General features: G+C 31.4%; 1 protein-coding gene across 1 annotated transcript; it reads right to left on the reverse strand.

Moving 5' to 3' along the window:
- Positions 1-248: 248 nt before the first annotated feature.
- On the reverse strand, positions 249-9,498 carry LOC109542147. The gene is made up of 13 exons (XM_019911226.2): positions 9,354-9,498; positions 9,127-9,219; positions 7,295-7,433; positions 7,039-7,166; positions 6,760-6,912; positions 6,548-6,700; positions 4,345-4,426; positions 1,626-1,714; positions 1,285-1,377; positions 995-1,133; positions 807-940; positions 574-726; positions 249-500 (listed from the first exon to the last, which is right to left on the reverse strand). Exons 1-13 carry the CDS (start codon positions 9,481-9,483, stop codon positions 346-348), a joined length of 1,641 nt encoding a protein of 546 aa, XP_019766785.2. The 5' UTR covers positions 9,484-9,498; the 3' UTR covers positions 249-345.
- Between the last annotated feature and the right edge of the window lie 9,922 nt (positions 9,499-19,420).

A 19,420-nucleotide genomic window follows, 5' to 3' on the forward strand; every position in this document is an offset into this window, starting at 1 on the left:
TTCACTTCCAATATTAACAAAAGTCTAGTTTTCAAATCCATATTTTCAAGACTACAGTGAATAAATAGACATGGACTTTGATTTAAACTAGGCAGGGTACGTGTATTGTCGACTCTAAGTACTTCAGTAGATGTAAATTATTTCCGTTTATTATTTCATTTTATATTCAATAAAATGCAATTTTGCATGTCTACTGAAATCAGCTTGCCGCAATAATTTAATGAATATCAAAATTATTAAAACTGCTATTCTTTTTAAAAATAAATATAATGTATTAAAAATTGCAAATTGAAGAATTCTTGTTTTCTTCAAGCAAGAAAAAGCAAACTTGTTGATCTAATTGGATTATACTGGAATCAAGGCATCATAAGGCACAGTAGATAATATCGACGATACAGTAGCAAAAGCCACATTACGAATCACTTCCTGTGCTAACGGATACCCAATATCCCGCAGTACTTCTTGCGGATTATCATTCAAAACTTGATTCATACTATCACCTGAAAATTTTACGTCAAGTTACTATTTTAACAACATTTTCAAGGTTTCCTTTCACCACTAACAAACTCTTACCTAAAGCCTTGTTTCCATTAAATAAATTTCCCAAATGAAACTGGGCTGTTTTCGCAATAAAGTCCGACTCGCTTGTAGTTACAGAGGCATATTCTTTTCCGTCATCCTTTTTTATCAATTCGTAACCAAAGACATAATCGAATTCAGTATCAACTGGAAGCAATGGAAAATTAGGATCAAACAAATTGGAAAAATGGACATCAAGAGAAAGCCATTTTACCCTCCGAACTTACTCAGTGTTATGTTAGCTGGTCCGGATCCGGTTATTGGTAAGACGAGAATCTGACCAGAAATTTCGTATTGTCCAATCAAGGTGAACTGCAAGTTTGAAAATTTTGAAGTGACGGTTTTCTTAGAAGGATCAACTCTAAAGAGGAATGAATAAATGAGGCAACTGTTGGGAAAAATATATTTTACCTACTCCATTTTAAGTACGTTAATCGTGTCCAATCCTAATAGAGAAACATCGTTCAATGTCATTTTCAAATTTGGACCACTATTCAATTCAAGTCTAGGTATTTTTACTGGGCTCAGTGGGGGAATTTTATATTCACTATCTCCTGGAGGTAAAAATTAAAAATAAAATGACATCCTAAATTTAGAGCACTATCAGCTTGATGTCTCGTCAGTTTACTCACATAATTAAGTTAAATTACAACGCGTTTCTCAAAGCATTTCAAAAATACTAATCAGTTAATGAAAATATTTTACCTTTAATCAATTGTGGGATTGCAATTTTAGCACTTTCTAAAGCGCAATCGTCCTTCGCTACAGTCGCCCTCTTACAAGGTTTTATATAGATAGCTGCAAAACACATGCTTAGTGCTAATTATTTTATTGATCAGTTAAAAATTAAACCGTCATCTTAATCTTATAAATCTATAATAATATAAACTATATTGTCAAAAATTACATTTTTTACTGTGACTAGTGCATATAGCAGATCATTTGTTTTTAATTTAAACATTTAACCCGAGAGGTTGTTTTACCAAGCCTGTGGAGATAATCTAAACCTTTATTAACATGTAATTAAGTAAAGTTTAGTAACTTACGTAAATTCTTCGACTCCGTAAGTTGCCAGCATATTCCAAAAATTATTAAAGCACTCCTGAAGTAATACATGTCGCTAACAAATGATATTCTAGATCAAACTACATCAAATCGATTCAAACTGCTAATTATATATAAATTTACATTAATTGGCTCTGCTGACGTGTTCATCACTGCCCATAATTTCAAATACCACAATTCTGCTTTTTATTAACCGAGTTTTCGAATCGCAAAAGTTTGTACTGATAATTGGCCAATAATTTATGAGACCATTTATTTCCTGAATAACTAAATGTCCAAATGTCTTTCACAGTATTTCCGTCTTTTTCCATGACACTTAACAATTAGGACAGTACGAACTGCACTTAAAGAGTACTTTTCAATTGCTATTCGCTTCTCGTTAAAATGTGTCGCTATAATTTTAAACTAATTAAGCTGTGCTTTTACTGAATTTATTATCGTTTATTTCCATTCTAATGTTTCAATTATTTCTAAACTCGGGCTTTGTACAATTAGATAAACTGTTGCAATAATGTAGTTAAATGTGATCACATAATCTTTAAAATATAAATTTCCATACTAAATTACCTCATAAACTAATGTATTGTGTCAACTCATGGCCTTTTTTGCTCATTTCAAAATTGTGTGAAAAATTATTTTCAAGCGTTGATCAAAATATATGTTTCATTATTTTTTCAAAATCGTCAATTAGTCTTCCTAAAAAATGGAATCTCTAAATGAAGCTCAATTTGTATTTTATAAAATATATTCTCACATGACATCTATTTCGATGTTGTTAATGATGAACGTAATATTAAGGATAACATGTGTTTCTAAAACGTGTAGTTTTCAGTAGGTAATTGATTTTGTTAGTGTTAATTACTTACATACGTCCTCTTTGTTACCTTTAGATCTATTAATGTATATATTATTAGGTTGTAAAACATTTTCTGATATTCATCAATCAGGCGTCGAACGACATGCAATTTATATAACTAGTTTCTCAGCAGAACTTAAACTGAGCAAATTTAAACACGTTCTATTAATTTTAGTAACTGCTGCATGATATTAGGGGTTATACGTATCAGTCCCTATATTTGAAAATAAAATTGTATTTGTTCTTCTTTTTCTTGCATGACTAAACTCAAATAGGCTAAAGACATATCTGTTGAGGTCGGTCAATCCCTGTATTGTTTTATTCTTCTTTCTTGTGTTCTATTTACTGTATTTTATTTTAATTAGCATTTTTATACCAGACCGTGAATATTCTTTTATTGAACTTTCTCGCCTGCCATATCTAAATTGGCTACTTATTTCTTGCCATTGATGTACTGGTCTTTTTCTTTGACTTCATAATATTTCTAATTTGTCGGCCCTGCATCCGAATGTGCTCATTTATCTTCGGCTAGTCCCTGTATTACTTACTAAATATTAGAAGTAAATCAAATAACCTTTAATTCAGTTCGCTATTTGTCGAAAAGAACTCATGCAGGGGAAGATCATTTAAGAAGGTCTAATAAACTTGCTGTTAATTCATTGCTATGAATTAAAGTGTAAAAATAGTAAAATGTGGACATTTCAAATTTAAAATAAAAGTTCTATTGAATGATTTCAAATAATATGTTTAAGAGTATAAGAGTAAATAAAATTTCAAAAATAAAATCTTAGTGGAGCAAAATAACAAACACGAATATCAAATGACGGAATTGTTAAAAATTCCACAGAGAATCAGAAGCTGAAATCTGCTGAGTCTAAATAGAATTGGGTGTTGCCGAAAGCTCTAAAAACATCAACGGATGCTCTCTACAATTCTTCTTTAGACCACTAGCTCTCGTTAACAGTTCCTGGACACGTGTGTAGTGAAATGGTTTTAATTGCTTCCGTTTTAAGATTATTTGCTGACAATGCGTATATATCTCCTATTTTGCATCTTCAAATCGCAGCAGAACTACATCCTTACCTGCAAGAGTTCTTCGGGAGACAAACTTCTAACTTCCGGTTCCAGAATTTCTATTTATAGATTATAAAATTCCAGTTTTTCTTGAACGTCTGATGGATGATTTATCTGCACTTTTCTGAGTGCTCCTCATTTGGAAATACTGGCATGATAAAGTTTTTACCGCTGCTTCTCTCAAACTCTGCGTGTTAAACGTTTAGAATTAAGAGCCCGCCAAAATACTAAATACACTAAACATTATACTAAAGTTTGAATAAACCGCATCTAATAATTTAACAATTAAAATGAAAATAGGAATATTATTTTGCAATACCACGATTGAATTAATAGATGAGAGAATAAAACTCAACTGATTTCATAAAAGAGATAGAAATCGAGTGCTGCTTGCAGAAAAATCCCTCAGATTATTTTCGAACGCATTCATAAAAATAATTCATTAAATCTTCTAGCTCAGAAACCCATTAAAGCCAAACGTGCGTTGATAACAAGAAAAATAAGTTTACGTGATGAATCTTCCAATGAGCAATGGAACAGTTTTCTGACGCACCCTGCACATACAGTTTATAAATGAAATTAATTGTTTTTACTAGCTTCTGTTTTAGTCAAAGAGATTTCCATCGATTGACGTTTAAAATTTTCAAAGGTTTCCAAAATAAATATAGCTTTAAACGCGTAAGCCCTGGATTGTAGGAAATATAAACTTGCCGAAATGACGGAAGGCAGTTAAATATTTGACTGGATAAAGGCTATTTCACATGTGTTACCTCGCTAAATTATGGACTTTCAGTAGTCTGTAATGTGGAATTAATTCAAATTCGATTCGTCCATATTCGCGCAGTAAAAGTACTATTAATTTTCAAGCTTAAAATGTTATATATGTTATAGCCACAATGTTATATGTTGAACAATATATATTTTTAATGAACAAATGAAACTTGGATTATAGAAACTGGTACTTCTTGTACCAAAAGCTTGCTGTTATCCTTGGGGGACCTTATATATAATGTATTCTATAACTGCTGAAAAAGTATATTTAACACTTCGTTTAATTTTTTTTATTTAGAAAATGTTTTTAGAGTTAAGAAATCAAAAAAGTATTTTTGTCACCACCCCTAACATTCTCATGTTTTGTTCGGCAGAGGCACAAACTAAGACTTGACATCCCATTAATGGGCTTGGAAACTATGGAAGGGAAAGTTTTTTTATAAATCGTGCAAATTCATCAATAATTAAATTAGTGAAATTTGTTTTTGCGTCTTTTGCATACTGTAGCTGTATTATTTGTAATAAACTGTTCAGCAAAATGAACGTTACACCAATAAACTTGCTCTAAGTTTGGAGCTGGATAAATTCTGATTGCCGAGAGCGATTTGGTTTCTGTTTGAAGCGTTATTGAACGGCATTAGTTTTTTGTTAGTCAGAGGAAAAAAAGAGGAAATGTGAAATTTGGGAATGCTCGACATGCTCTTACTTGTACAAGAAAGGTTTTTTGGGTATCAACCAAAAGTTTGTACATACTGCAAATAGCTCTAAACGGTTTTTGAATTTTTCGGGAAATGTCTTCTATTTACAGGGTGGTCTAAAAATCTACGTTTTGGTCTTAGCAGCGATATCTAGAACTCATGTTCAAAAATTTAATTGACAGTTTAATTATCAAGCAAGCCGGGATATTGAATTATTATTTTCTCAGGTCGACTATGAAATTTTAGCTTCAACATGAACCCTAAACTTTGACAATAGGTTGAAGAGAAAAAAAATATCACTGCAATACCAAAAAGTTATAATTGAGATACCAGGTTTACCCTTATGCCTGTGGTGATAAAATACAAAAAAAACGTTTTTTGTTCACCTGAAAGCATGTGAAGCTTTCATTCATTTTGCATTGTAGAAACTTTATCTTAATCACAATTTTTGTTGATAAAACACGCACTCACCGGAAGAGAATTGCACGAAATAACGCCTTATACAGAAAGCAAATCGCTTGAAGCAATGAGAAATTATCCAGTTTGAAAATTCGTCGAAACTCTTGAGAAGTTTAAATATACCGTAAGCATATGACCAAAATGGGACTGGCTCAACAGAAGATTTGATTAAAATTATCTTATGAAAAAATTTTTGCTATATCGAAAAAATGTGACTTTCTACTAACAAAAGAATCAGAATCAGAATCAGAATTTTTTACTTGGTAGCTGGAATCACCTCAATTTTTTGTGTGGATACATTAATCCTTTCTCGAGATATTTATGCTTTTGAGAATGTAATGTTTCTTGCAGTATTTGTAGTTCGTAGCAGAAACAGGCAAACTTTGTTACACACAAAAACTATAAATGCTACAAGATTTTGCCAAAAGCATCATATTACGGTTAAAAATGTTAATGTTTAGTCAAAACCGAAAAATAAATTGAGTGCTTCTACAAAAGAAAAAGTTTTGTAAGTTTTGTACCAAGACACTCAATAATTTACGACTTGGCCAATGCGAATGCTACGCGCATAGCTTAATAAAAACATGAGCCATGAAACGTAGGTACAAATCCACAGCAACTGACATCAAAATCCATCTTGGAATTTTCTTGTTTTTACACTAGACGATTGCAAACTTGGCTATATTCCTTTAAGAACAAACTTTTAATTTGCTGATGATCTGCGTATATATGATGTATTAGGAATTGTTGTTTAAAAACTGTTTGCACATCTTCGATTCTGTTCTGCTTTCTAACTTCTAACTGCTAACAAAGTTAGCATTAGCAAAGCATTAGTATCTTTTGGAGTTTGGCGCCTCAATGATTAAGTAAGTTTATGTTCTAAAATGCTTCTGAATAATAAATAAAACTAAACTGTTAACAAGTGTTAATATTTACTAATATATCTTCCAACTTATGTATTCTTATGAATAACAGAGACATATATAAATATGTTATCTACCAGATTGTATTTGCAATACTATGAACAATTAGCATAAATGTTTTTATGGTAAAAATAATTCATCAAAGGGTACATCAGTTACTATAGCATCGACTACTGAACCCACCATCAGACCGGCTACTTCTTTAGCAATGGAAAATCCGAGGTCACGTAAAACTTCTTGGGGATTTTCGTTTAACAACTTGTTCATATTGTCGCCTAAAAATTGATTTTTTTTGTATTGAAACTTATTTTATTTCAATATGTGTGAAACTTACCCAATTGTTTATTTCCATTGAATAAATTGTCCAAATGAAATTTCGCATCCCGAGCGGTAACATTAATCTCGAGTCCCGTTCGCTTTGGGTATTGTTTACCATCAGGTTTTTTGTAAAGTTCATAGAAATATTTATCGAAAAACTGAAGATCGACTGGAAAGTTGCAAAAAGTAAGAAAGTGTAGATCAATTGCCCCGCTTTTTTACGCCGCAATGTAAAGCGAGAAGGGCTACTTTTTAGTATACATTTATTATAATGAAAACTATTACATGTACTCACAGAAACTTATCTCGATTGGCCCACTGCCCGTTATTGGCAAAACCATAATTTGCCCAGAAATAGTATATTTACCCGTCAAAACGATCTTAGAAAGTGTATGTTCAAGTAGAACGTAGTTATCATGAAGCCTAATAAAAATTGCATATTAATACAAGCATTTCACTTGATGTAAAAAACAGTAAGAGTAACTGAGTTAAATCGGGATTGGTTTCAGTTATTTAGTTATCTATGTTTGTACGTAAAAAAGTATGCATACTCAATTTTTGTTGCATGGAAAGTGTTGAGTCCAACAATAGTTAGATCAGTCAATGTGAGCTTTAGGTTTGCGCCACTGTTCAATTCGAGTTTCGACAATTTTAAAGGATCGAGTTTGGGAATCTTGTGCTCTTTATCTCCTGAAAACATAAAGAAAATATGAACGGAGATTCTCGTGGCTTAACGTTTTGTTGAAAATATCGAAAACGACAGTAAATTCATAGCATTTTTCCCTCAGCGTTATCAGAACTGGATTCAAATGTTTCAGTATAAATTATGTCCGTAATCTAATTTATTAGGACATAAAAAAGCCGCCAGTAAGCAATAAGGAGTTATTGAAAAAACTATATTTGGACAAATCCAAAACAATAAATGTGCTTCCAACTCATGCTGGAATACATGAAACTATCACAGTTTGTTTAAGTTAGAGTAGGCTCCTGTACATTTCCCAATTAAAAATTTTAATGGTATTACACCTAAAAGTGTACTTTTAATAGCAAATTAGCACAGGATTACACACGCACAAAATTTACAAGTTTTTGCCTTTTTATAAGAAATATAAGTCACGGTATCATCCGCAAATACTTTTATGTTGCAAGTATATATGTCTCTTCAATGTTGATTTTGCTTTGTTTTTTCGTAATAAAAACGTTCCCGCTTAAAGTTTGTATGAAGGTACATAGTTATTTAACGACATTATGAAACATTTATATAATAAATTTCTATTTGAAAAATTATATCTGGAACACCCGAAAAATGTGTTACCAAATTAGTAGAGATATAAGATATTAACAATGTTTCAGACTTCTTTATTATCCATTTTCGATAAAAAAAATTCGTTCAAACGGAACTCGAAAAAAGGGCTTGGCCATATTCCTCAAGCCATGAATTAATACTTCATTGGGGGGTTTTACAAAACGATGTTTTATTTACAAAAAATGCGTGCATAGGAAATAGAGCGTTAAAAATGTATAACGGCTGGAAGAACAAAACCGCTCAAAATGGAATAAAAATTATTTGTAGTTATCAAATCATGCTACTAACTTAAAAACAATTAAATTGATTCAATTAATTAAGAGCATAATCATAAGCCTCAACTAGCAAATTTTTCATTATTTAACCGGAAAAGATGGACATTAATTTGTGTTGCATTGTAGTTATCAGCAATGTCTTTCAGTGAATTTACATTGCGAATAACCTAAATCGGTTCCAATTATTTAGGAAGGACGTACAGCATTGAAATTCATTGACACTTTAATATTTCTTGGCACAATATTAAAGAAATGCAGGTTAAATGTTTGTGAGTATCAGTAAAAGACCCCTATTTAAGTCTGTGGGTTTTTCGATCAATAGATGGGCAAAATAAAACACTATTTTTAATGGGTCGACATTTCATTGGCTGAAAAACACACACCCCTAAATAGGCGTCTTTTACTGATTATCATCACGGTCACTAATTAACCACAACATCTTTTGTGAGTATATTCACATAAAAAAATATTTGCAAAAAATACAAAATATTTTTTTTTAAGTTTAGAAGGAAAATATTATTTTCTGGTAGAAAATTAAAGTACATTCTTTATTGCCAATTTGAACAGCAGTTTCCACTCTTCAGTTTATCTTGTATTTTGAAAATTTTGTAGCGCATCTAAAATTTTTAAAGTTTTTGCATTAAATTTTATTTTTCTTATCTTACAAAATTATGTAGCGTGTATATTTTTATCCCAATTTTTCCAGATGCATATTTAACATATTAAAACATAATGTAATAAATATAAACATAATATCCTAGTTATAACCAGCTCCAGTTCAAATTAACAAAGTATCGCTTACCATCAATTAAATGTGGAACAGCATCATTGGCTTGTTTCACGGCACATTCGCTGAAATTAGGGTCTGCCTTTTTACATGGCGATATGTAGCTAGCTGCAAGAAAATATGAATTATCGTATATTCTAAAAAATACATTTTTGATTGGTTCATCAAAACAATATAAACTCAAATTCAAATTATTAGAAACTGCTTGAACTGCAGCTAGAGAGAATCCAATTTGCGCCTACCAACTTTCTTGGATTCTGTGCTTGTGACAGCAAAAACCAAACTGACTAAATACACAATAATTTTCATTTTGATCCACGGTCTACTACAACCACAGATCAGCATGCTATAACACAATTTTAGTACCCTCATTTTATAGTTCAGATTGTAATGACTTTTAATTTTTAATTACTGGAATTATTTAATTGGCGGAGATGTACAATTTATTATTAATAACATCTAGGACTTCTATAGGGTGACTAGAAAGTTTATTTAATTTAATGTCCGTGCAGAGAATAAAAGCATTTTATCGCACTGACAACGTTCGAAAAATATTTAATACGTATCTAAAACGTAAAAGAAATATAACTTAAGTTGGTAAATTCTCCAAAAATCAGTTTCATATATAAGCAATCCAGATCATTAGTGAAAAATCCTATCGACCCAATCGTTTTTTTCCCTTGTATATGTAAATATTTATCGGTTTCTTATACTAAATATACAGGGTGTTGCGAAAAAGTAAGCGAAACCGTAAAATAAATACGAGACTAGTAAATTAATTTTCAATTTGGACCATTGTGTTCGAAATCCAGGGTATCAAAGGTTGGAGTAAGTTTTGGTTTATTTTGAATAACTTTGTAACACTATTAGCAATCAATTTTGTACTGTAAGGTTTTTCCAGTTCAAAACTTAAAATTCTCCAGTAGTTTCGTTGTAACTCGTAGAAAGACATGTGTGCCACAAAAGTAATAATTCAGTAGTCTATTATACCTTTGTTAGTGTTTCATTTAGTGATGTAGTCTTAAATACCTAATAATGCTGATATTAAAGAATATCAATTTAAAATTTTTGCAGAGAATAGTCACGAAGAATTAGTGAACTAAAACCTTTTTTTTTTTTCAAATAATATTTTATAATAAGTTATTTTTTAAATCGATGCTTACAAATTTTAATAATGACCTGGAATTTAGCTAAATTTTAATTAATAATAACCCAAGTCTCTTAATATTTTACTATTAAGTTTAAGTTTTGTTGGGCAGCAACTGTGTTCCACAGGATACTAAACATTTGCAACATACTGAAAATACCATATGTTCGAGTCTTCAGTCATAATAAATAGTTTCTAGCACTGCTTGCAGAAATTCAAACACTTTCGCCTTCCTCAATAAATCAGTAACAGTTTCTCCATTAAACAAAATAATTACCGCTAATTGACATGTTCCAAATCGTTTAAATCGTAAAATTGTTTTAAATGAAATAATAATTTCTGTATACTTTAGTATATTTTTTTAAGTGCGCAAATAAAATTACGGATGATTTTTTAGTAGCAATTAGTCGGCCATGTCAAGTTAGGTGGAAGATTTTAAATTGAGCAATTCCGCCAATCTTAATAATTGTCACCAAAAAACATTTTATCACCAAGGCGGTAAACGTACGTAGAATATAAATATGCCCTTATTTCTACAAAGAATTCTTACAACGCGCGATGTCGCACAGTAATATTATTATTAATGTTTTTATAATACTTATTTATAATACTCCAAGTTTAGTAATGCGAAATTTTACTATTATGCATATTACTCATCAGTGAGAGCAGTTTTGTGGGAGATAAAGAGATCGAGTTAGTGCCTTAAGACCACACCACATAAGTAAGATGCTTAAAAAATGTTCTTCGAATGATATAAATTTTCGTTTTCGAAATAACGCAGCAATATTTTTCTGAGTCATTTTTTATCAAATCTATTTATAATTGGGTAACAAACAATCAAATAACAATTCAAAAGGGTGTTTAGAACCACGCTAATTGAAACTGTAAAAAAATATTTGATTTTGTACAGATAAATATTGCCAATATTATGCTGTGCGGGCACATTAAATAGTTTCAACACTTCATGGCAATTTTGGAGACAAATAACGTAATGGGCTATTGATTCGAAATAAAATTTAGAAATTGATGTGCAGAAAAATAGTTTTGTATTGCGAAAATCATAAAGCTTTCTTCAAATGAGCTAAGATATAAAGGAATAAAGGGTATACATTGTGTCCGGGCTAATTCCCTTGTAAATCTTTATTATGTAGATATTTAAAATTCCTATAGATATTCAAAATCCGCTAGTGAGTATTCGCTGTTAATTCGCACGTGGAGTCACGGCTAACAATGTGAACTTTTATGTTATCAAATTTCAAAAAGTACAATTAGGGATTATAATCAATATCTACTGGGTTTCATTGTTATCCAATACCGGGCGTGCAGAAGTACATCACTACATAAATTAAAATGTGATTTTAAGCGAGAATCGGTCACCATTTCTTTACAAATTTCCCTAATGGTACTTTTTGAAGCTGGACAACATAAAAATGTATGTGATTAGGAGCCATGACTACATATTAAATTTAAATCCACACCAGTCGAGTGTGCTTTTCAAATATCTAACTAATAAAGAAAGAATTATTGAAATCGATGAAAAAATTATGATTTTATAAAGGAAGTAATTTCTTAACCCGGATACACTGTAGATGCTGCAGCTTGTTAATAAAGTTTGAGCAACTTTCCCAAATGATTGGAACTCGTGAAATCACAATACAGTACTTTCGAAAAATGAGTTAATTTTTAAAAATGTTCTCAACTATTCAACTAGCCTGATTGATGCATATTCTAAACTTTCATCATTTGACAACTTTTCCAATTTTTAGAAAATAAATACATGTAACTTCTATTTGAACGATCTTTACGTACGAACCAAATATTTGATTTGCATTCCATTGTCAATGTTTCATATTCTTCCATTAGAAATTTGAATAAACGTCCCTTTTCAGCAATTTTTTCTTTCGGATGTCATTGGTGTTTCGTTAATTTGTTTAATGTATTTCTTATTCCTTATGTTAACGCCAAAAGATAACTTTAAACGCAAAACAGACCCTCTCATAGACAAGAAAATGTATAAAACCCGTAAATATCGTTACAAGGTGGTTTGCAGAGATGTTTCCAAATTTGCATGGAAGTTACAAAAATATTTAGCCCTTAGCATTAAAAAGTTCTTTGGGTAGTTTGCTATATGCAAACGAAAATGGTTCAAACTACTAGTTAACAAGGCTCAAACTTTTGATTTGCCTGAAGTCGCGTATTTTCATGATGCCATGTCTGAAGATAAGCTCGAACGTGCGGAGTTCTTTCAAGCCATTTTCACTGATAGCAACCACAATCCAGAAGTTCCTACCCCGGTTATAAAAAGCAAATGTTGATAAAATGTTAGAGAAATTAAAGTTGTTGTCAGTCTGATAAGCTCAAAATGGAAAATTAAGCACTTTCCGACTCTAGTTCAAACAGCACATTCGCTGGTTTCTGTTTTAAGTACTAGAAAGTTTCGTCAAGCTTTTGAGAACAACCAACGTTATCAAAAATTATTGAAAATGCATGAAATCAGTGATGATTGCCTGAGGTCTTGGAGATACTGTGCGAGTCAAATGTAGTATATACAAACATCCAACATATCAAAGCCGTTTATTATACGGAATCACAGTATTTTCCTTACTAGAGATAGCTCTAAGATAGATCAAAGATAATTTTATAAACAGTATCTTGAACAGTCGAAGTCTAGCCATTAACAAATCCTATTTTGTTACTTGGAAGAACTACAAGTTACAATGGGTTAATATGCCAAGAAGTTCAAGCTAGTTGATAGATATAAGTACTTAGAACAGCATAACCACGCTCTGTATAACATAAACATTATCTCATCTTTCTGTAGCACGATAAACCACCTTTTTCTATGTTTATCAAAATAGTCTTGGTTTGCCATACCAACTATACGTACCAAAATATCTTAGATTTTTAGCATAAAAGATGCCCATAAATGATGCGTTTACAGTACAGCTCTAAAGTAGTCTATAGAACAATATATTTTAGTTCTGGAACTAATAGAATAACAGTAAAATATATCAAAATACTCGAGATTTTAAAATTGTATTTGTATATTATGTGTATATATAATGTAGTAATTCAATTTTTTTAACAGTACACAGTTTTGAGGTTCAAAAACGGTCAGGAAAAAATTGTTCTTGACACTAAAAAGTCGAATCTACGGTTGTTTTAGTACGCTGTTGTTCGTTTACGCAAAGCGAGATGCAAAATATCGATCATTATTTATTATTAAACTAATTTTCAACGCTATTTAACATATAGTAAAGTTCGTTGTATTTTGGTCTCTGGACTCTCAACCTTCTTAACATATCATGGGCGTAAAGCTAAAACTGACCAAGCCTAAAATGTCAATTTTCAGTAAATGCCTTGGGGGATTTCGTCAGTTTTTGAAGACAAATACCAACATTATTTTTTAAATTATTTGATAAACAAATACAAATTCGGCAATTTTGAACTTGGTCAGTTTTAGCTTCAAACCCACGATATAACAAAAGTATGCATTTTGCAGTGGAATGCAATTTTTCGACTGATATTTAATTTATTCCTTGTTGGTGCGACGTATTGAGAATTTCTCATAAAGGCAATTTACCAGATACTTCAATACCTGAAACCTCTTTTGAAATATTGAAGATTATCTATCTATAGGTACCAACAATTCTTGGGTTTATGTATTATAACGCAAACAAGATGTTAAATTCTATTGCAGTTTGTCAGAGTGATATTGTAAAAGTAAACCGCATTTTACGTTTAAGTTTTATTTGGATAAATAATTAACTTTACATATAGTTACAGGCTGAAGGTAGAAAAAGTCATAAAGACCCTTAAGGGTACATAGTGACGCCTTGTATCTAGCAAACAACACTAATTAGTAAAAATTGTTTTTGAAAATTGTCACAATACGCAAACAATATTGTAGCCGACATTTCATAGGAAAAATGCTTGAAATCAATTTGAGCTCTTCTTTATTCACATATTTTGATACTTTTGACAAGTATCCACACGTCTGCTGAGCGTAAAATCAGATTTTTAAACAATACCGATTGTTTGAGCTCCCCAAAATCCGCTCGACTTTTGTTCGGCGGTTTCTGCTTGTATACGAAGGATAATCCTCAAAGCATGTTGGATTAATTTATTGGCTCAATTTTGCTAAAATATTACACTGATAAGTATGCAGAACGTCCGGAAATCACGCCGAAATAGTTTGGCTCACTTCACAATAAATTGTTCTTTTAAATATACCCCAAAATTGCGTCGGAGAGCAATTGGGCTTCGGCTGGAAGCTTCGGCTGGAAGAAGGAAGAATTCTGAACAAATTTATTTTCTAAGTGTCTCTAATAGGTCTGTACAAAAAATATTTGAAGATTATAGTCAAAAGCGTTTTACCTCGACAGTTCTACGGAAATATTACTAACTTTTTGGTCTGTGTGACTAACTCGATTTAATTACGAAACATGAAATAATTTTATCTACAAAAGATCCGCTTATTTACTGCTATAGGATGAACCGTTTTGTACAAAAATTTTAGTTGTTTTGCTTCATTACTATATAATTTTTATGTGCTTTCCTTAAATGCATTGCTTCTCCATTAATTCTTATGCAACTTTGTATGACAAAATAATAACTTAATACATGAAAGCACGTGGTAAAATAAGACCGTAGCTTACGATATTATTTTTCCGATTAAAAAGAAACAATTGGAAGGTGTCTTATACATATGTCTCAAAAATGTATTTTGAAAGAAGATGGTATTCCTTCAACTTTGAGAATGATTTTGCCGCATTCTTTTTATTATCAGAATTAAAAATTCCATTATTATGTGCGAATATGGCTTCTGTTTATATGGAGAATCTTTGGTAAAAATATTCCATTAAAACTAACGTTTTCTCCGTTAGTTGGGTTAATAAAAAAACTAATTTTTTTGAGGCAAAATATCTGTTTCAGCATTTAAAGTCTACGCTTTCTGGAAATGGTGTGTATGGAGTGCTTTCTCTATTCTAAGAATTTTCTATATATAATTTCTTCTCAGAATTAGTCCTTTAACTGTAGTCCGTTTGATGCTTGTAGTGTAAAATTTTGTGCTACACAATCACCTTTGCAAGACGTGTAAGGTCCCTTTTTCCGCAGTTTTTTGGGGCTTTCTTCAACGGAATAACAGACCATTTTCCAGTTTGTAAAATAAAAACGTCTTTAAGAAGTAACTCAACAAGCTAATAAAACATCAAATTACAAGTTAAAATTTTGAACAGTAGGTGATAAAATTAACGGGTTTTGTTACATGCAACTATTTAAAATTCAACGTTTAAATGAAATTACTCATTTATAAACAAAAATATTGTAGACAATAATAAAAAAGTAAGAGAACTCAACATTTCAATGGCTAACAAATTCAATTAAGAATTAATACACGCATAATGTTCAACATTTGAAGAAAACATATTTAATATTAATAAACCGCCAGAGCCTGACCAAACGCTTTTTTATCTTTGAAAGCATTAAAAATGTAATCTAAAAAAGCTTCTGCTGCTTTAAATAGAAACGGTAATCAGTTCTTATCACTTCACTCAATGCCTGAATTGCAACGTTTCCCTTGCAATTAATTATACTTGACAAAATCGCACTTTGCTTTAAGTAATTAGCGAATTTGCTCCAACAACAATGGCCAAAGTCGTCGCTGAGTGCTATTTGAATTTCTTTCGAATCGGTGAAATGGTCTCAGCAGAGATTAATGGAACTTGGAGGGTTTTGCTGCATTTTGGGGCAGAAAATTTCCAGAGTAATTGAATTTGACTTGCAGCTGCGGTATTCATAAAAATTGTGCGGGGACATTGCAGCTTTGTCAGTATTTTACTTAGGTAAATTTTTTAGTTTGCATAAAAAATCGTTGAATCAAATTTAATTTCATAAAGTTAATTGCTTGATGACAACTATCTCCTCATGTAAGATCTTTTCACAGAAGTTTGTCCGATTTTTTCTGGCATTTTATTTATCTATAAAATTACTCAGTTTAAATTAATTTATTTGGGATTATGAATTAGTTTGAGCTTTTTAAAATATGTTTAATATTATTATTATATGGACAATTGTGACTTTTAAATGATTTAATATCCGGCACGTCATATATAGTTTCTGCCCATATACGCATCAGTGATGTTGTTTGTTTAACCTGATCCGTGTTTAATCATAATTGAATTTAATTGTTCCTGAAATTACGTTTCATACCGGCACCTACTTTTTCATTTTTAATTAAATTTTCTCAGACAAGTGGCGGCTGCTCGGCGCACATTTGTTTTATTCATATGTTAATTTGTCGAAAATTAAATTTTATTTTTAGCAACGAATTGAAATGAATAATAGTGAGTTGGCAAAGAACGTATGTTCCGCATGCACACTCGTGAGTCGAAATTTAATGCGAAATGTTTTACATTAAATTTAATGTCAAAGTCTTAAATTTGATGGATATTTTACAAAATATCCTTGTTGATACATGCTTTATCTTCCGACTATTCATTTAATTTGGAATTCATTTCTATGCCATTATAAAACCAATTATGTGTGACATTTTTTTATATCGCTACACAAACCCCTTGGCATGAAATTCATTTTTTCACACGAAAATACTTAAGGTATTTAAAATTGCTTTTCCAGTCAGGCTTTTTCTCTTGAAAAAATCGTGTATGAGGAACGCCTGAGCTGGTAATCCAACATAATTCACGTTTCTTTTATGTGGTGGAAAATATCGTAAACAACGTGAAATATGTTCGCTTTCGGGAATAAGTGGAAAAAAGCTTCATTTCCCAGACAAAAAATGTGTGTTTTCCTTAGATTTTAATGTAATTTGATATACATATATCGTGACATGCCATTCACAGCATATCCTGCATACATTTAGCGTTCACCTGTAACACAATATTCATCGTAATTTTAACGGAAGAAAACATGGTGAAAAAGAATGGAAAGTAGCATGCAAAAAATAAATAGTATTATAACTAGAACTAATATATTCAATACGTCTTGATACCAAACATCAAGTGTGGTTACTGGTACTTTTTCAACAGATTATCAAATGTTATGATCTTTCTCGTAGAATTAAGTGCTTAATGGGTTTTAAATGATCTTCCATAATTTGTTTGGCACATATTTATGGTTATTGATAGTTAAAATCATAGGCGACATCATCCACGACATTTACGGCATACTGGAATTTCTAAACCGAGCACGAAGTTGTGATGGTTGGGGTTCTATGAAATACAATTTGGGTTGAAGTAATTGCTGATCTTATTTAAGATTGCTGTATGAGATAACAATTTTGTTGTTGTTTTCCATTATTACCCAATATGAGGAAGCTTTTGCTACTTTCCTCATTTCTCAAGTGGACATTCACGAATAGTTTTATCATAATGTGGTATCTTGTTTGTTCGGACTAATTACGACCGATAGCTTAGTGTTACAGAACCTAAACGGGTATATATTATGTATTACTATGTAGGTATTGTATGTTCAGTATTGCAATGTAGCTTTGGTTGGTTGGACCTCAAAATTCCTATCATTAAATTAACAAACACTCAGCTACGAAGACGACAAAGAGGAAATACAGAGAGGGAATACGAATTCTAAACAACTAACAGGACAAAGACATTAGATCTTTTTTTTATTTTCATCTAACTGGACAACTGGGTTCAACATGTAAAACGCAACAGATAGTATAATATAGAGAATAGAGAGTAAAAGGGAGTAACATCTAGAATTAGAATAGAAGTTTGTAACATATTCCCTCTGGTTATGTGCTTTTTGATCAAATTTTCTTACGTTTTCCTAATTTGTCTGATTCTCTTATTTTCTCCCTTGATCTTCACAATTTTCTTCATTTAATAAAATGGAAGCAGATTCTTTGCTCAAATTGATGAAGCATTATCTCACAAATACCGGAAGCACGGGGTGTTTCAAAATTGGCGTTATTCATGTAACTACATTTTTTAAGAATTAAGAAGCAACGTTTATGTACGTAATGTTAATGACGCAGATTACCTTGAAAAACTTTGTTGCCGTTCTTCTGATATAATTTTTATTGCAAATATCTCAGTTTTTAATAGAAATTATATTTTTAACTATTTTTCCTGTACTACCCAAACACCACCAGGCAACACCCCCCTGAAATGACGCCAATTTCGAACCACCATGTGTAGATATTCGAATTAAACGGATGTTCCATTCTTCGGTTTCTGATCATTTCATTTGGATTAAGTGCGATCTCAAGCAATTATTTTACTCATTTTCGGTCTCAAAAGTTTTCATTTCAAACTGGACGGAATTTAAAAAACATTTCCATTAAAAACTTTTTGCTTCAAAAACTAGAACTTAAAATGATTGTCATCCTTAAAAATGTATCCAATCTGATCGGTTCAGAATACAATAGTTTTCATTTATTTATCATGGGCTGGGAGAGTGTCACCGTTCCTTATCTTCCAAGTTAACTTTCGAGCAGAAAAAGTGAAAAATAAGGAGCCCCTCTCCTTTAGGGTTGACATAGGTAAAGATTTATCGGTATGAATCCCGGAAACCCAAAACGTACACGTCTGCAGGCTCCCGTGGGACTAGAAATGTCGGGTTAGCTTACAGAGTACAATTACTTCAAACGCAAACAGGCTGGTTTCACTTACAAGCAGGTAACACGAGCAAAATTAGCTGCTACAAGCTAGACGTATTCTAGACGACTTAGCTCTATGCTTTATGACATGAGATTTGGTATTACATAAGGAAATTTATTGATTTCGTATTATCTTTCTCAGCATATTAGTTGTATCGAAAGTGTAATTACAATTTTTGAGACAGTGGCTCTAGAAGCTTTAATAATACGACAATTTATTAGCGTTAATGTAAAGAACCGAGAGAAATTGGTTACGCATAGAAGGAACAATATGTTATAGTGTTCGAAAATATAAAGAATTTAAGGCAAAAGTTCTTATGTCTTATCTTATGAGTTATCGACGTTAACAAATTAATAGGTTTCAAAAAGTTCTGTTTATTTTGGAAGACAAACCTTTGTATAATTTTATGAAACAATAAGTAGGTAAACCGTTCAAGATGCGCATTGCAACTATTAACAAAATAATGATTTGGAACCATATCAAGAGAGGGCTAACAACATATTAAATATAACACTTAAAATAT

The sequence above is a fragment of the Dendroctonus ponderosae genome, unplaced genomic scaffold, assembly GCF_020466585.1.
Source record: "Dendroctonus ponderosae isolate FM_Combo_2020 unplaced genomic scaffold, Dpon_F_20191213v2 Dpon_F_20191213_4, whole genome shotgun sequence".
Classification (NCBI taxonomy): Eukaryota; Metazoa; Arthropoda; class Insecta; order Coleoptera; family Curculionidae; genus Dendroctonus; species Dendroctonus ponderosae.